This window comes from Cyprinodon variegatus, unplaced genomic scaffold, assembly GCF_000732505.1.
Source record: "Cyprinodon variegatus isolate N-32 unplaced genomic scaffold, C_variegatus-1.0 Scaffold2213, whole genome shotgun sequence".
Taxonomy (NCBI): Eukaryota; Metazoa; Chordata; class Actinopteri; order Cyprinodontiformes; family Cyprinodontidae; genus Cyprinodon; species Cyprinodon variegatus.
The window spans coordinates 13,971-27,419 of record NW_015152666.1 but is presented as its reverse complement, the minus strand read 5'-3'; the positions used below and the strand labels follow the sequence as shown (position 1 = coordinate 27,419).

At 36.6% G+C, this 13,449-nt stretch overlaps 1 protein-coding gene across 1 annotated transcript in view; it reads left to right on the top strand.

Moving 5' to 3' along the window:
• The first annotated feature begins 2,057 nt into the window (after nucleotides 1–2,057).
• LOC107080681 (sodium/calcium exchanger 1-like) overlaps nucleotides 2,058–13,449 on the top strand; it is an 18,085-nt gene continuing 6,693 nt past the window's right edge. The window contains exons 1-4 of the mRNA XM_015368890.1: nucleotides 2,058–2,164; nucleotides 3,365–3,483; nucleotides 4,911–5,010; nucleotides 11,031–11,303. Of these exons, the coding sequence (XP_015224376.1) occupies nucleotides 3,415–3,483; nucleotides 4,911–5,010; nucleotides 11,031–11,303 (442 nt within the window). The 5' untranslated portion in view covers nucleotides 2,058–2,164; nucleotides 3,365–3,414. The remainder of the gene's footprint in view (nucleotides 2,165–3,364; nucleotides 3,484–4,910; nucleotides 5,011–11,030; nucleotides 11,304–13,449) is intronic.

The window sequence follows — 13,449 nt, the reverse complement described above, 5'->3', positions numbered from 1 at the left end:
ACTTCCTGCATTGCAGTAATAATAATAAAAAAAAATCCTCTATATGTTGCTCTATGTAATACTTCATAGTCAGTCATTTTACCCAAATACGATTACTGGTCTCCTCGGCCCTAAAGCTGGAAAAAAAATGGATTCAGCAAATGTCGTCAACATATTTTTAGACTCTGGCATTAGCTTTCATTTTTTCACCTTTTGTATCGAGCCATGGAGGCCACTTTATTAGGTACCTGTTTGACTTTGCATGGTTAAGAGCAAATCAGCGAATTAGGCACACAAAACGTAATGCATTTAGACAACGCTTAATTTATAAAAAGTTTCTAAATGAGAAAAAACGACCTAACATGGTATTTGGTATTGACATAAGGAGATTTTCATTTGAAAGCTAATTAATTCTGTGAAAAAATGGTAAAAACCAGCAGTTACTTGGACAAAAATGTCTTGATGTCAAAGGAAATTATGCACACTGGTTTAACAATAAAGAAAAGCAATGACAGCTTCAAAGATTTGTTTTAATACTAAGAAATGCAAAACATATCTAAAGGTATAACCCATTGAACTTTGAAGCAGAGGCTCTATAGTAGCAGAGAATCACACCAAAAACTACTACTTCCTGCTAAAACCATAAGGATACAATTCACACACTGTCACCAAAGCTGGATATTACCCTTTCCTGGTCTTCTGTGTCAGCTGCAGCCTTTATATGCAGGGGTCAGAATTATAAAACATGAATACATGAATACATCCTGCCGTGTGATTGATTTAGCCAAGTATTGAGCCTGGACATGTCCACATTTTTATGTAAATCTTTTGGTACCTATTTGTTAGGCTCAAGTACCGGTAATGTTCAACTGGTTTCCTGGAGATGGCATTGAGTTCCCTGTGCAACAGTGTCCTCCACAGTAACCAGATCTTAATCTGATAGCGCCTTTGGGATTCACTAAAACATGAAATTCAAGCCATTGATGTGCAGCTGATAAATCTGAAGCAACTGCATGATGGTTACATGAAAATTGGAACAAAATTGTTTCTGGGGAATATTAAAAAACAGCAGGATGAGTTTATGTGACAAAGATCTAAACCATGCCTTTACACTTTTAAGTTTCCTCTGACAAACTAGAAACATTGTCATCAGTTCTCATTTTAGTGGAAGATGAACACAACATACCAAGTGAACCGTCATATCTTATTTTAGAAGGCAAACAGGAAAAGCTTCAAAGTCAACTACCCATGTACATAAACTCTTTTCTTTTCTCTCTCTATATCTTTGTGAGGATTCAAGGCTTTTGCAGCGATTCACTTTGCTCCCACTGGCATGACTCTGCCTGACATTAAACAGCGAATGACGTGATTATTGGAGTTTAAAATATAAAAATCTTGTGTTCTGCAAGCGAGCGCTCTCCCTGCGCATTGTCAGACCCTGAGTGTATGTGCGTAGACAGAAATAGACAGCCACCCACATATCATTAGGGAGATGCAGGGAGAGAGAGGAGGAGAGACGGACTGTGACAGCGTAGGAGAGTGAAGCGGGATGAATAAAAAATATGGTGGTCACAGCTTGACACCTTGTTTTTTTTTTTTTTTTTGCTGCATTCAGATGTAGGTAAAATATCTCTGAGTTAGCTGTTGGAGTTTGCTCCTACTTGATGGGTTTTCTTTGGAGGCAGCTTTTTATTTCCACAGAGAAACTTATCTGATCATCTAAATTAAGATTTGAAGTGTGTGGGAGGGGTGTAGGCTATTTCACTACATGTGTGCTTTAATGGACTTAATGATGTGGAAGGAGTCCGCCCTCTTGTGGAGTGCTGAGAAAAAACTCTGACTTTGCTCTGCATTACAGGACGCTCTTCAGCGTCCATCCTCTTACCTAACACATCCATGATTCATTGTGTAGGCTAAAACATTAGTTAGATCTAAATCCCAACAGTAAATCATGGAAATCATCAACTCTGCCTGATATCTGTGTTTAAAAGTATATCCTAACACTGCCAGATACTTTTTTTTTTTAAAGAGCAAAATTTTCACTCTAATTTTCATTTTAATTTCCTTTTTATCTCCAGGAAGCTGCTAAATGTGAAGATCATTGATGATGAGGAATATGAGAAGAACAAGACATTTACGATTGTTTTGGAAGAACCGATCCTGCTGGAGGTTGGACAGAGACATGGTGAGAGAAGGAGTGTTTTTGGCTGCTGCAGAGTGCTAGTCTGCAACATTTCCATCAGCATGTCAATACATTTCACTTAAATATTCCGATACCAAATTTCCACCTTCAGATCATTTCTTATAACTGTGGGCTATTCCTCATCGAAAAGCCCTTGCACAAGTATTTATATCACACAAACTTTTCAACATTTTGTCTTATTCCAGCCAGAAACTTTAATGAATCTTACTTGAACTTGTGTGACCAACCAACTGTAAAGTGAAAGGAAAATTTTATGGGGTTTTATTTTTATTTTTTTTACAGAAAAAGGGAAAAGTGGGACTAAAAACAGTAGAATGACATTTTGCTTCAGAAAGACATGTAATATTTTTAAAGTTCATCTTTACCAACTTTTTACGTTTTTAAACAGAAATGGGAAGTCATCAACCTTGAAATCTAACTACAAATTCTCTCTAAGATTATACTCATGTTTAGAGAAGAACTTTGACTAGGCCGTTCAAACACAGAAAGGTACTTTCATCAAACATAGAGGTCATTGTTGCTTTAACTGTTTTTCTAGGGTTGTTGTTCTCCTAGAAGGTGACTCTCCAGTCTTTTGTAGTACCTACCACATTATCATCCTGGATTGCCCTTTAATTAGCTTAATCTGTCTTCAAATTAAATCTGAGCAGCATCCTTGTTTCTGCAGAAGAAGTCAGCCCTTACACCTTTTCAATTCTATCTCAATCTTTGATGGTCAAGATGGTATATCCAGATGGTTTGTTGCTTTGTTTCTTTGCAGCACTTAACATTTTGCATATAGGGGCTGGAGGTCTTGTGGCTTTCTCTCACCAAGCAACTCTTCAATTAAGAATAGATTTTAAAATGTAGCATGAAAAGTTTTCCTGCCCACAGAATCTCCTACTTTAGAATTGGATCTCTGCAGCTCCTCCAGAGTTTCCTATATGCTTTGTTGGTGCTTCTATGAATTAAAACTCTTCTTGCCCCGCCTGATAGTTTAGGTGGACCATTAAGTATTGGTAAATTTGTGGTTGTGTCATCTATCACAACTTCTCAAAAATCTTATGAATACCTGTCTAAACTACCAGAGACTAAGAGATTACTTTATGGTAGCATCCAGCTGTGTTTGTTAAAATGCAGTTATTCTCTTCATGATACATCATTTAGAACATGTTAAACTTCTGCATCTGTTACACTGTGCAGGGGACACAAATGATAATAAAACGGCAGTGGGACCAGAGGACGTGTCAAAGATGGGCTGCCCCATTCTAGGAGAGCACACTAAGCTGGAGGTGATCATCGAGGAATCGTACGAGTTCAAGGTAACTTAAAACAAGCATTGTTCAACCACTATCTCATAAAACAAGATTTCCTATTTAAATTCTGAACTGGCTGATAAACAACACAGCTGACAGCCCTTACAAAAGCACTTATTAATTCAATTTATTTAAAGCCAGAAGTTTCTAAGAAGAAATCTACAGACACAGTCGGAGATCCTAAACAACATAAAAGTTAAAGCCTCCGACTGTTATCACAGTTTCCATCAAGTTACCATATTTTCTCTTTGACAGCAATGATAAATATTTAAACTCAACCACAGATCTGTGATGAATTATGAAGCATTTTCGTGCTGCTAACTAGTTCCCCTGCCTGCATATTTACTCATTTAAACCATGAACCTTTAAACAAGCTGGAAAGAGAAAATCTGATCGGATAATACAAAATCCTTAACTGTTGTGTATATAAGATGATGGCATGAGGATGCTGCTTAGGTTGCCCCGATGGTGTAGTGCCAGTCCGATGTTTGTTTATGTCAATGTACCAACCTGCGCTGCTGTGCTTCGAAACATTATGTGCAGATGTATGTGTAGATTAACAGACTCTGTAAACAGCATCATTCAGACTCTGACCAATCCTGTTCAAAGCTCAGTGAGATTCTTCTCCAGTTTGTGGAATCATTGGCGCTTTAGTTTATATGTCAGTGATTGATTATTTTATATATATATTTTTATATTTTTCTGTTTTTATTATTGTTCTTGTTTTTGTCTGTTTATGGACCATAATTGTGTCTAAATAAAGAGATTGATTGATTGATTGATTGATTGATTGATTGATTGATTGATTGATTGATTGATTGATTGATTCATTGATTCATTGATTGATTGATTGAATATGGAATTTGATGCAGAAATGTGAAGATGGGATTTTACAACTTAAGCTAAAAAAAAAAAAAAGCTATTGCACAGAATGCAGATACGGCATGATCAGGTGGACAATCTATATCTGCAGCTTCTGGTATTCTGTGCACCCTGTTAATTCAACCTGGGACCCCCCTGATTACATCACCATGACATCAGCCCCATTTTTACTAACGTTACAGCCCCAGGACACATTGTGTTCACAGGTTTGTATTGCAGAGTAAACTGATACCATAACGTAAATTGGCTGTTGTTCTTATTGAAGAATATTTAAGTGCATTTAAGCTGCTACATGATACAGCGCTGAGACTCCCAGCACAGCTCTCAGGCTCTGTTTTCTGTGGGCCTGCTTCATCCTGGCATAAAGCCCAGATGATCCTAAATCTGGTTCTGTGACTCACAGTGCACCACAGTGGAAGGAGGGATGCTGGTAACTGTACCCTCGGTGCCCTCATCAGTGTCCCCTGTGTCACTAATTGCTAAGCTTATGCTGATAATGTGAGTCTTCTACCTGTAAAAGCTGCTCTCTCTGTCTGCATGGTCGTCTCCAGAGCACAGTGGACAAGCTCATCAAGAAGACCAACCTGGCCCTGGTGGTGGGGAGCAGCAGCTGGAGGGAGCAGTTTGTCAGTGCTGTAACTGTCAGCGCAGGTGAGCGGCTCAGTCCTGAAACCTAACATCTGTGCCTCTCAGTGAGGAGCAGCCCTGTACATGGAGAAACATGTGGTCTGGATCGGGTTCACCAGCTGCCTCCTGTGCTTTTTGTTTTTTATCGTGACATTTCTTCAATTAAAATCCCAAACATTTCAGTTTAACGTTTGAATGCCCTTTGGCGAATCTCTGTTTATCTGATACAGCTTATTAAAAATGCATTATTCACTGAATTCCTTATGAGTCCCACCATTAAAGCTGCTCTGGCAATGGCCAACACCGCCCGGACAATTTATGTGACTCTTAGTAAGAAGCTCTTTCGAAAGCCATTTGTTGAGCTTTGTAACTCTTAAATGTTCTCAAACAAAAGCACCGTGACAACAAAGGGAATCACACCATGCAGAGGTCCTGTTTTTACTTTTTTAGTTATTTACCCATATTAGATAAGTGTAGAACTAGAAAAATTAGAGGTAGCTGTTCCTGCTTTTTACTGCTGTTTATTATCGAAACGCATTTCTTATTTTTATCAATATTTTTATTATTATAAGCATTTATTACTGCAGTTGGCTTAAGAAGCCCCTAAATATCAGAATAATAAGTTGGCGACTAAAGTTAGATCCTTAAAAAAAGCAACAACAAACAAACAAAAGGAAATCAGATCAAAAAACAATTTCAAATTGACATAGAAATCAAAATTAAAATTATAATTAGCTAGATTACTGTCAAAAATTCACCTCAAACAGTCATAGATGTATACTACTACTGTTTGTTAATGCACAGTAGTAGGTTTTGCTGTTCAAACTGCTCTGGCTACGCCCCAGCGAGAGATAAAAAGGCTCTCCATTATGCCTAATCAGCTAGTTGTGTGCCGCCCATTTCTAATGTCGCCCTGGGCAAATAACCATTTTGACATCATAATCCAAATTTATGGCTCAAATTGAAGGCATACCAAGATCAAATAAACAGGAATTTATCTAATGGTTCAGTTTATGTCCAAATAAGCCTGATTTTGCTCATTTGGATACTAAAACAACCATTACAGTGGATGTATATTTAATTAGGATCTATTTTGCATTAAAAAAACAACAAAAATTGCTTTTGATAACTTTGAATTTCGATAGTAAAGGGAGAAATATTCACATGTCCTCTGGAATTTCTACTTTAACAACAAATCCAAGTCCTGGACTCCCACACTAACTCTCTATTGATACCTTTGTGGTTGGAGATAGTCTTGTGAAAAATAGCAAAAACAAATGAGAAAATGGATTAAAAGAAAAAAACAGTAAGGATTTCCACAGAACACCCTTAAGAAATAGAAAATGCAAAGGCAAGTAGATTGTTAACTTTGATCACTGACACTGTATAGAATAGAACTGGAGCATTTACTGCATATTCACATTATTCTAAAGGACAGTCAGTGATAATAAATACAACAACAAAGCATTTTGACAGAGAGAAAGGACCGGTTATAACGAATGATTTTACCTTAAGTTGGTAAACAATTCTAGAAATTGGAATCATAGTTACTATATTAGTTAACTTATTTTTTTTTTTAAGATAATCCCTTTAAACATAAGAGCTAGAGAGGGGAGTAAATAAAAGAAGCAACACTCTCATGATCAAGATTCATTTTGAGTAACTCTTAAATGCAACATCATGCAAAAAAAAAAAAAAAAAGTAATGTTGAATTAAAATGAAATTAAATGCTGGATAAAACAATACACAAAACTGAGGTGATGAAACTGTTCCCAGAGAGAGATTTATGAGAACAGAGAGAATGATGACATTTAAAACAGAGGAAAAATAGATGAGAGGTTAAGGATGGAGGAAAAAGATTATTTAAAATGTCTATCAGGACGTTAATGTCAGATAGAAGCTAAATACATTAGCACTTTACTGACATCTAGATTTGTTCCTATATAGTTCATTGACTTCAATGACACCAACGGTAATGCTTACCGTAGATTCTGTGAAGGGGGGTTAGTGCACTTAACAGACATTTTGCTTTAGTGTTTCAAAGATTTCCTTTATATTTTTGGAACTTTTTCTAAGCTTAAATTTCTTGTGAAGCTACTTTAATTGACTACTTTGTAGTGCAAATTGGAGCATTCCGCAAATAAATCATTAGATGTAAAGATTGTTGACATTGCTGGCTGAACATAGAAAAACATGCATGCAGGTAAAATATGGACTAATAATGAACAGTGCTGTAACTACTATTAATACTTTTAATCACATTATTTAACATGATGATTCAACCCTCTCCAAAACCCTCCTGTTTGTACCTCTTCAAAATAAAATGGGGTTTTCACCCCTGGCAGAGAGAAATAAATGATTTTTGTCACATTCTAACTGTAATTACTGTGAACTCTTACTTGTTTTGTTCTCAACGTACAATGGTTTTAAAAAAGGATAGTGACTAACATCTTGCAGCATCTATTTGTTTGTGTGAACGACGAGTTGGTTTAATTGCTGAGGCTCAATGTCTCCTAATCACTTACTTCCTGCTACCCACCGATGACTAATAGTTCCAGTAAGGTCCAAATGCTACTTTAATTTGACATTAGGGGTGGGTATTGCCAAAGAATTCAGGATTCGATTCCAATCATGATTCACATGCCACGATGCGATTCTATCACGATGCATCACGATCCGTGAAATATTGCGATGCATCGCAATATTTTCACTGAACACAGTAAGAAAAAAATACAGCTATTACCAGCGGCTTTGTATCCTCTGGATAGTGTCTTCAATTGATACATAACTGAACGCAACTTAATTCATACATAGCTGTATTTATTGAAACAACTTTTGAAGGTATTGCCATGAAAACAAATACTGGACACAAATATTACTGTTACTGGAGTGGACACACTGACAAAAAGTGCTTAGGATTTATAAAACTTAAAATGACAGTGCCGTTTGCATGGTCTCACTGGTCCTTTACACCAATGAAATGGAAACATTCAAATGTTTGACATTTCCCCTTTCGCAAATTAAGTGTGTCAAATCAATTTCGTTTTTAAATTCTTTGTTTTTTAAAGCCAAAATGCATCCAAACATCTGATTCGGAATGTGATGGAGCTGGGCAAATTTTTTCAGTCTCCATGTTTTGTTTATGAATGACTCGTCGCAGTATCCGCAGCGACGTCTACTGGACTCAAAGTTGTATTCCACTTTTTTTTGGCTGATGTGTGCCAACCATTCCTGTATTTTATTTATTTCTTTTTGTAAGCATACAATTAATTGCCACCAAAAATACAATTAACAAATAAATGTAAGTAGAAATTAAATTATACAGTGAGACATAAATGTATATAACTCTTTTAATTAGCTTCTTTATTTATTTGCCTTTGTAATTTTTACCTTATTTATTTTTTTGTCTTTTATACTCTTCAAATTAATTTTTTAATTACTTGTATTTTTAAGGATTTATTTATGTGCATGTTATAATATTTTTGTCTGGTTTATTCTCCCTTTGTATTTTTTACCCTAGTTATTTCTTCGCCGTTATTTATTTCTGCCTGCCCTTTTTACATTTCTGTATGCATTTCTGCCTCATTAGGCAAATGAGGAGGGGGTGTGTCCTAGAGAGTCAACTTCTGCTCTTTGGCCGATCTCGAATATCTATAAATAAAGGTGTTGATGGGAGCAGCACAGCTGATATTTCTCTCCAGGATGGAGTCACAGCCAAACAGGAACAGAGCAGATAAAACTACTATGAGAAAATCAGAGAGAGCATAATTTTAAAGATTAAACTATTTCTGCAGTGGGAGGATAGAAATAGAATTAAGCAGAATGTTGAAAAAGGGGTCCCTATGTCCTCCAGCAGTCTAAGCCTATAGCAGCATAACTATAGAGATAGCTCAGAATAACCTGAGCCACTCTAACTATAAGGTTTATCAAAAAGGAAAGTTTTAAGCCTAGTCTTAAAAGTAGACAGGATGTCTTAATCACAGACTTAAACTGTTAGTTGGTTCCACAGAAGAGGAGCCCGATAACTTAAAGATCTGCCTCCCATTTTACTTCTAGAAATTCTAGGAACCACTAGTAAACCTGCAGATTGAGAGCAAAGTGCTCTGTTAGGAACATAAGGAACTATCATATATCTGATATAAGATGGAGCTTGGCCATTTAAGGCTTTAAATGTGAGGAGGAGGATTTTAAATTCTATTCTGGATTTAACAGGAAGCCAGTGAAGAGAAGCTAGGATAGGAGAGATATGATCTCTCTTTTTAATTTTCATCAGAACTCTGGCTGCAGCATTTTGGATCAGCTGAAGGCTTTTAACTACAGTTTGTGGACTTCCTGATAGTAAAGAATTACAATAGTCCAGCCTTGAAGTAACAAATGCATTGACTAGTTTCTCAACATCACCTCTGGACAGGATATTTCTAATTTTTTTCAATATTCCACAGATGTAAGAAGGAAATTCTATAAAGCTCTTTCATATGGGATTTAAATGACAGGTCCTGAACGAAAATAACACCAAGATTTTTTACTTTGTTATCTGAGATCAATTTAATGTCATCCAAAAGAAGTGACTGACAAATCAGCTTATTTTTTAAGGACTCTGGTCCAAAGACGATAACTTCTGCTTTGTCTGCTTTCAGGAGCACAAAGTTGAGAGTAATCCAGGTTTTTATGTCTTCGAGACATGCCTGTAATCTATGTAACGGGTTAACTTCATCTGGATTTATAGACACATGCAGCTGAATATCGTCAGCATAACAGTGGATATTAATCCTATGCTGTCTAATAATTCTACCATTTGGGAGCATTTATATAGTAAAGAGAATTGGTTCTAGCACTGATCCCTGTGGTACTCCACAGGTAACCTTTGAGCAAGGTAAAGATTTGTCATTAATGTGAACAAAGTGAAATCGATCAGATAGATACGATTTAAACCAGTCTAGTGCTGTTCCTTTAATTCCTATAAAATATTCAAGTCTTTGTAAAAGAATATTATGATCAACTGGATCTAATGCAGCACTGAGGTCTTAGGACAAGTATAGATACAAGTCCATTATCTAAGGCCATGGGAATATCATTAGTGACTTTCACCAGAGCTGTTTCAGTGCTATGATGAGCTCTAAAGCCAGACTGAAACTCTTCAAAAAGTTCATTATGGTGTAAGTGCTCACACAGTTGTTTGGAAACTACTTTCACAAGAATTTTAGATAAGAATGGAAAATTGCATCCCAAACTTTACCTGTTAATTAGAAACTTCGTAACCGAGGCATCAGTGGAAACCCGACCTGTGTTTTCAGTGTATTCCATCACGTCAAAGAATCTCCCACAAAAACTCTTCTTCTCATACACTTCGTAGACAATTTTTCTCTTATGACCCTCAACCATTTTCAAAGAACCGCGGTGAGAAAGGCGAGCAGCAATGACTGGCTGAAACTGTAGCTCACCACAAATGTACGCCTGAATGTGCGCATGTACAGAAAAAATAGCTCCCTATGGGGACGAGCACGTAGGACTGCCTTAAATAAAAATATCAGCAGAATGATTGACAATTAGGAGGACCACTTATTTTGATGATCAGCCCAGAAAAAGAAAATCCACAAACTGCACCTTTGATTTGTGTGCAGTTATTGAATAGAAAAATCCCTTTATTGGCCCACAATGGGGAAATTCTGCACACAAGTAACATTATCCTGTATTAAAAATGAAAAAAAGTAGTTAAGCTATTGTAAAGTTTATTTACTTGGTATGGACATTATTACAGAGACCCTCCTTAATGTAATTTATTCTTCTTAGGCCTGAACTGGTTATGAAGATCTGCATTCTCAGTTTTAATGCCAAACACTCATTAGATGGTGCAGCAGAGAGTTTTTTTATACATAACATTGTCAGTCTGCTATTTCCATCTAAATTGTGTTTTTCTTGTTAGGAAATATCTACCTGCTTGCTAGCTTAAACCTATGTCTATAAGGTATTAAAAAGACTAGATCAATGAAAGTAAAAAAATGTTTTGTGCCATCATTGGCTTTTTGTTTATCTCTTTTTATTAGGTGATGATGATGAAGAGGAGAGTGGGGAAGAACGATTGCCCTCCTGCTTCGATTACATCATGCACTTCCTGACAGTTTTCTGGAAAGTTCTCTTTGCGTTTGTCCCTCCAACTGAGTACTGGAACGGCTGGGCCTGCTTCTTTGTCTCCATTTCTCTTATCGGCGTTCTGACAGCTGTGACGGGCGATCTGGCCTCACATTTCGGATGCACCGTTGGTCTGAAAGACTCGGTCACCGCTGTGGTGTTTGTTGCTCTTGGCACCTCTGTTCCAGGTGGGTGTCAGTGCTGACAATCGTCTCACACCAAAGAGCTGCTGTTTATTCTCTCAGGGGTTTTTTTTGCCTGTGGTGTAGAAACAGGTGCTTGAGGAGACTTATATAACCTCAACTCCTTTTGAGCTGTCAGAGGAATTACCTCCAAAGCTCTTGCTTAGCACCCTAACAAGCTGTAAACAAAGGAAAGCACAGTTCCACTTGTACGGTCAGCTTGTATAACCAACTTACAATTTCCTAAATCTTTGAAGCACAAAAGCGTCTAAATGAAGTTTTGATAGGCTTTTTATGGTGACTCTGCTTTTTGTCCTCAGCTTTGAAGATGAATGCAAAATAAAATAAGTTGACAATTTTAAATAATTCTGAACAAAGCTGATATCTTTAACATTTGCTGTAATACTGTATAGTCTTAGAAGCAATATTACAGCATTCCCAAATGTCATTAAACAAAGCCCTGTAAGAATCCAGGTTAATCCTAATCTATAAATTACAAGGATTGCCCTAAAATTAACCCTGGTATAAGTAATATATGGTGTACTTTTGATAACATTTCCCAATGGAAGTAGAGAGAGATAAGAGAGAATCTCCCTCCATTAAGCTAAAGCTACATCAAATAACTTCTGAAATGGGAAAACATCCATTAAATACATATTAAAACATTAAAGACTAATATAATCCTCATTTGGAGAAATGTCTATTTAGCCTACAGGTTTCTCTTTAATACATTCCCCATGTACAATTTGTTTCATTAAGTTTTTTGTAATCTTGCCATCAGATAAGGCAACGCAAGACAACTTTATTTATAAAGTATAACACATTTCAGTTGCAAGACAGTTCAAAGTTCCAATGCAAATAGCTAGCTGCTATTAATCTGACAAAAAGTGCAGTCAACCAGCAGAAAGCAGATACTTTGTCTTTTGTTATAGCCTTATTAGTAATTAGACAGTTTAAAGTTGCACATTAAAGCAACAACAACAACACCTCAGCCATTTCCAGAAGACAAGTCTTAGATAAAATAATACAAATTAACCACAAGATGTGTTCTGGTAAAGCCATCTCAATAGATGAGATGATGCACATTACAGTGTTTAAAAGAATTAGATAAGATCACCAATGAATATGTGGTATAACCCTGTCTGTTGGATTTATGTGATTAATTAAGTGTACAATGCAACGTGACCCAACTTTAAAAAGTGAGACCAAACAAAAACAGTGAGGACTCTATGCTGTCACTCAGCACTGCTCTATAGGAACATTAAGTTTTTTTTTTTTTATCTAGCTACAGATGAACTGAATCAAACCGCTATAGAGTACATAGCTCCCTCTGGACTTAAATAAATTACTCACTTGTCAAGGTGGATGTAAACAACACTTTAACTGGAGAAAAATCCACTCCTATTTAAATGGCTGCTTAACATATTTATACATATCCTCACTGCTCATGGACGAGAGGCAGGGTACACCCCAGGTTGCAGTCCATCACAACAGAATATACGATCCTCCCTTAGTCACTATTTTTTTCTAAAAAAAACATTTCAAGTTTCTTGGAAAAGTGCTTGACATTTTCAACTAAAAATGATCAGTTGGACCCTACAGATTAATAATAGGATTTAATCAAAGTTCATGTACATGAAAAGTAGATATTTTGGCTTTTTAGTCTTTGTGTTGTCATCTCAATATTAGTTTACCTTGACAAACAGCAGCTAATCTCAAAGTACTTAAGAGAGTAAATCTAATCAAATCTTCCAGACATATTAATTAAGACATGTATGCATGTAAGGAACCCAGAAAATGTCTTTGAGTCATTGATTTGCAGAACTCACTAGTCCTGAATAAATGTGTTACAGCATTCTGCCATCAGCAGCAATTCCTCATGCCAAGCAAGAAACAGCCTTAGTGTGGACAACCTTCTGTCACAACAGTCCGGAGGTTTAAGCATATAGAGTGTATACAAAAGACATGTTCTCCTCCACGATGGGGTCATAACTGAACAAAAACCTAGAAAAATGTTGTGCCTTTGAAGAGGCAACAAGGCAATGATAGCAATGGAAGCAACATTGCCTTGGAATGAATGAATGAATGAAGGAAGGAAGGAAGCAAGGAAGGAAGGAAGGAAGGAAGGAAGGAAGGAAGGAAGGAAGGAAGG